Source organism: Priapulus caudatus, unplaced genomic scaffold (assembly GCF_000485595.1).
Source record: "Priapulus caudatus unplaced genomic scaffold, Priapulus_caudatus-5.0.1 Scaffold250, whole genome shotgun sequence".
NCBI classification, from domain to species: Eukaryota; Metazoa; Priapulida; class Priapulimorpha; order Priapulimorphida; family Priapulidae; genus Priapulus; species Priapulus caudatus.
Genome location: NW_014577311.1, coordinates 62,458 through 67,649, shown reverse-complemented (window position 1 = coordinate 67,649; position 5,192 = coordinate 62,458). Strand labels below are relative to the sequence as shown.

General features: G+C 50.2%; 2 protein-coding genes across 2 annotated transcripts in view; both read right to left on the bottom strand.

The window, feature by feature from the left end:
• LOC106808035 (transcriptional activator SPT7-like) overlaps nucleotides 1-5,192 on the bottom strand; it is a 10,994-nt gene that overhangs the window by 4,556 nt on the left and 1,246 nt on the right. The window contains exons 2-4 of the mRNA XM_014810584.1: nucleotides 2,190-2,315; nucleotides 1,614-1,914; nucleotides 1,407-1,496 (exon numbers count right to left, since the gene is read on the bottom strand). Of these exons, the coding sequence (XP_014666070.1) occupies nucleotides 1,407-1,496; nucleotides 1,614-1,914; nucleotides 2,190-2,269 (471 nt within the window). The 5' untranslated portion in view covers nucleotides 2,270-2,315. The remainder of the gene's footprint in view (nucleotides 1-1,406; nucleotides 1,497-1,613; nucleotides 1,915-2,189; nucleotides 2,316-5,192) is intronic.
• The window catches only part of LOC106808054 (cat eye syndrome critical region protein 2-like), a 12,597-nt gene continuing 11,050 nt past the window's right edge, over nucleotides 3,646-5,192 (bottom strand). The window contains exons 5-6 of the mRNA XM_014810611.1: nucleotides 4,883-5,034; nucleotides 3,646-4,546 (exon numbers count right to left, since the gene is read on the bottom strand). Coding sequence (XP_014666097.1) covers nucleotides 3,664-4,546; nucleotides 4,883-5,034 — 1,035 coding nt within the window. The 3' untranslated portion in view covers nucleotides 3,646-3,663. The remainder of the gene's footprint in view (nucleotides 4,547-4,882; nucleotides 5,035-5,192) is intronic.

Below are 5,192 nucleotides of genomic sequence, written 5' to 3'. Positions count from 1 at the left end.
GCAAGGAGCAGCAACGCGTGAATCACCGAAGCCACGAGACGCGGGATGTGGAGCAAGCAGCAACGCGTGAATCACCAAAGCCACGAGACGCGGGACGAGCAAGGAGCAGCGACGCGTGAATCACCGAAGCCACGAGATGCGGGATGTGGAGCAAGCAGCAACGCGTGAATCACCAAAGCCACGAGACGCGGGATGAGGAAGAAGCAGCGACGCGTGAATCACCGAAGCCACGAGACGCGGGATGAGGAGCAAGGAGCAAGCAGCGACGCGTGAATCACCGAAGCCACGAGACGCGGGACGAGCAACAAGCAGCGACGCGTGAATCACCGAAGCTACGACACGCGAGATGAGGAGCAACAAGGAGCGACGCATGAATCACTGAAGCCACGAGACGCAGGACGAGCAACAAGCAGCGACGAGTGAATCACCAAAGCCATGAGACGCGGGACAAGCTAGGAGCAACGCGTGAATCACCGAAGCCATGAGACGCGGGACGAGCTAGGAGCAAGCAGCGACGAGTGAATCACTGAAGCCATGAGACGCGGGACGAGGAGCAACAAGGAGCGACGCGTGAATCACTGAAGCCATGAGACGCGGGACGAGCAAGGAGCGACGCGTGAATCACCGAAGCCATGAGACGCGTAGCGACGCGTGAATCACCGAAGCCATGAGACGCGAGATGAGCAAGGAGCAAGCAGCGACGCGTGAATCACCGAAGCCACGAGACGCGATACGAGCGACGCCTGCCGCCGCAGGACAGGCGTGTTGATTTGTATTTGTCCGGTTTGAACGCTTAGTTTTGTTCGACGATTGAATTTGTGCAGCTAGTCTGAATTACGACCGAGGGAGCGACTTCAGATTAAATGGCAATTTCAGAAAGCTATAAATGAAAGGATTAATCTAAGATTCTATCACCTTATGCTATATACAGGGATGGGAATGACAATTTGTGTTCATAAAACGAGCCTCAAGGCCACGCGTGACGCGGCGGCTTTTGATGTACACGATCGATCGATCGCGTACTATATCCGGCCTGCGTAGCACGCGCGGCACACATACACACACACTTGCAGCGTCAAATAAACTCACGCACCGGCCAACGTCTGACAATCTCAAACAGTGAACTAAGCCGTGTCTATATTGTAAAGCAAACTATATTACAATGTTATTAAATGAAGGTACTGTTGGACTGTAAAATGAAAATTTGTACATTCTAACCCCCCTAAAATTTTCTCTCAACGGATTTAGACGTTTCACAAAATCGACCCTGGGACTGTGAAATCCGCGGATTTCAGCGGATCCGCGGAAGATTCTCATCCCTGTATATAGACATGAGAGCACAACTGCCTGCTTCTACATCGATACTTCGACGTCTAGTAACTTGGTGGCAATACAATCAAAGGTACCTTCTCTTCCTTCTCCTTTTTCTTCTGTTCTACTCTGGATGACATCCTACGTGGCGCCATCTCTTGGAGTCTTTTCTTCATCATCCGTTCCTGTAAAAAAATATGTGTAGAATGTCAAGCACTGGGCACGACTTTCAGTTTCTCTATCATCCATTTCTGTAAAGGAGTATCTGAGCAAGTTGACGCGATGCACGTGGCGCCACCTACCTTCTCCACAATCAGGTTGGCGATCTCTGGCAGAAAGTCTTCAAAAATGGCGCGATATAGCTTCTTCTCACACCGCTCCTTGCTGTTGCGGAACTTCTCTCCCAGTTGCTTCCAGTCCTCCTCCGTTGTACAGATGAGGTGCCAGCGGCTGCTCTCCGACGTGACCACATGGGGAACCGCCTTCCTCGCCGGTTCCTCCTCCACTGTCGCCTCCTCCCCCTCTCCATCTGCCTCCACCTTGCCGTTCTCCCACGTCTCCTCTCCATCCTCCGACTTGATATCGACACCGTCTTCGTTCTCTCTGCAACACAAGGAGAAGGTCGTGTGGATGTTCCCCTTTCATGACTGCCCATTATAAATATAGTAAACCTCACACGTGTTGGCTGTGTACCTCCTCATAACACGCTACTCAACGACAGTCCACACCTGTCGCTATCGAAGCGAAATGAGTGAATATTAGCAGGATTTCAGTGCGACTTATCTGTCAAGACTGTGTCAAGAATGTCATCGATGCCGTGTGGGATGCAAAATGCACTGTGAATGTCCGTTTACAACAACAAGGCTCGTCGTACGAACCTCTGACTAATATCCATCCAATCCTCGTCATCCTCCTCCTTCTTAACCTCTGCCTCCACAGGCTTCTCCTCTCTCATCATCTGGCAGCTGTGTTTCCTCTGACTCCGCCTCGGCTCGCCGTTGACGCTACGAAAATGCAAGACAAATCTCATCATAACATTATGATCGGCCACAGGGGCGTGTACAGGATTTGTACCAGGGGGGGGGGGGTCTAACCGTAACCCAAACATGTGAGCACGCGAAGAACATGCTGGCCCACCCCCAAAAAATTTAGAAATTAGACCCCCTTAGATGCGTTTTCTGCGCAAGCAGAATCTCCCGCCCCCTGTACACGCCCCTGAGCCATTCGATATCATAATATATGGCCAAGACATGCTCACGGAATATGAACCTGGAATAATCTCTTCGTGATACAGACCCCAGATCTTCCCCAATGTGTGACGTGATAATACAATGTTAACGTTTAGGAAAAAACCCCTGCATGACCGTATGCGTCTTTTCGTCATCCCCTTCGCTGTATTGTTTATTTATTTGCTTTGTTAAAATTCTTGTACTTGCTAATATGAAAGCGATAAATAAAATACTATATATCTTATATATCTTAGGGGTTCGCTTCACAGTTATCGACATTTTCACAATCGTACAAACCGTTACGCTGGGGGGGAGGCGGGTCAATGCCCGCCGCAGGCTTTCAGCATTTTCGAAAAATGTCGCATCCATTTTCCCCGCGCCGCGCGCCCCAGCCGGCATCGGCGCGCACCTCACATCAGCGACGCGCGAGCCCCGGCTGGCCCCGCGCACCGCACGGGCCCGCTGAATGAACGAACCAGCTGCTAGCTAGCTAGCAGCGAGTGCAGTGTAAACAACCCGGCACGATGGCAGTTTTGCATGTAATTTCATATACATGTATCTCAGGGGTAAATAATGACAAACGTCATCATTTCCATATTAACTCCTAATGTTCCTCCTCACTTCTGATGTAGAATAGCTGTGAAAACAAAGATCCAACATTTCAATTTTCTTCGTACACTTTTAGAGGGGAAAAGGGGGGGGGGTCTCGAAAAAGTGTTATGCTTATGTACACTTTGTGAAAATGTTGAATAAATCGTGAACGGACCCTTATATCTGCATGCCCTGCGGGGGCCGCCGCCCACCCGCTGACTGCATGGAAGTGTTCAAGCGCCTCTGAACCCTGCTAGCCTCACCTGCTTGTTGTTTCCTCTTCGCTTTGATTTTAATCGGCTTCTCGCAGATCCATCTCCAGCAGCTTCTCTTGCCGTTCACCTTCGGTCTCCTCCTGCTCTACCCATTCTCGCTCATCTTGTGATCTTCACTTCATCTTCTGACTTCTCTCCATCTCGGACTTCACCTGGTCTGTGACCTTCACCCTCACCTCACCATTCTCCTCATCTGTGGACCTTCCCTGGTCTGTGACCATTCACCTACACCTCACCATTCTCCTCATCTGTGACCTTCACCTGGGTCTGGTTGACCTTCCACCTTCACCTCCACCATTCTCCTCATCTGTGACCTTCACCTGGTCTGTGACCTTCACCTCACCTCCACCATTCTCCTCATCTGAGACCTTCACCTGGTCTGTGACCTTCACCTCACCTCCACCCTTCTCCTCATTTGTGACCTTCCCCTGGTCTGGGACCATCGGCTCATCTACGACTTCTTTCTGCTCCTCATCTTTTTCCTGCTTGATGGCTTTTTCTTGCTCTAGGGCTTCTTCTTGCTCTAAGGCTTTTTCTTGCTCTAGGGCTTTTTTCTGCTCTAGGGCCCTTTGCTCCTCCATGGCTGCCTTTTGTTGTGCAGCAATAATATCTTCCTTTCTCGGATACTTCCGTGGTCTTCCCCTGATCTTCACCCGGTCTGTGACCATTGGCTCATCTACGACTTCTTTCTGCTCCTCGTCTTTTTCCTGCTTGATGGCTTTTATTTGCTCTAGGGCTTCTTCTTGCTCTAGGGCTTTTTCCTGCTCTAGGGCTTTTCCCTGCTCCAGGGCCCTTTGCTCCTCCATGGCTGCCTTTTGTTGCGCAGCAATAATATCTTCCTTTCTAGGATACTTCCGTGGTCTTCCCCTGCCCCGCTTCACCGGCGGAGAGGCGACCGGTTCCTCAACTTTGACCTCAACCTTGACCTCAGGCAGGACTTCAGGCTTGACCTCAGGCTTGACCTCAGCCTTGACCCGCGTGGCTCTCTTCTCTGCACGTTTCGCACGAGCCTCCTGCTTCTTTGCAGCTACCGCAGCCGCTTTGTCCTGCTTCTTCTCCTTGTACTTCTTCTTGTGGTGCTTCTTCTTTTCCAACTCCTTATTCTTTCCCCTCTTTGACTTCTTCTCAACAGCTTCCTCCCTGAAACACGCCGACTGTTAGAGGCTGCCCGGCGGCACATAATTGAGTGGTGGTTGTTAACAAACTTGGAGGAGCAAACTTTATTTCACATATATGATGTATTTTTCAAAACAGACACAAAACAGCACGGCAACCAGTTATATATACATATATAACACAAGAAATTTCACATCTAAAGTCTAATCTAAGTTCACATTCTAAGGTTCACATCTGAAAGTCACCCATATATACAATCGTGCACGCTATGCGTGATTGATGACTCATTCTACGCTACGTCTCAATGAACGATGCAAAGCACATGACACCTTATAAAGATTAGGGAGGTGGGGGTCATACTTTTTCTTCCTCCTTTTCCGCCGTCTCGGTTCGGGGGGTGGTGGAGGTGGAGGGTCCTCCTTGTAGAGCCTTGTGCCATAGAAGTACCAGTAGCTGGCGTTCTCGGCATCCTTGCCCAGCGGCTCGATGCGCATGCTGTCCGAGTCAAGACCCTACAAGGTTTAAAGTGGATAAACCTCACAGCTAGATGCATATGTATACCTACTGTGAGCTCGCCTATGTTGAAAAGATTCACTATTATTACCTCCGCCAAGGGGTTGGCAGGAGGTTATGTTTTCACCGGCGTGTGTTTGACTGTTTGTTGGTTTGT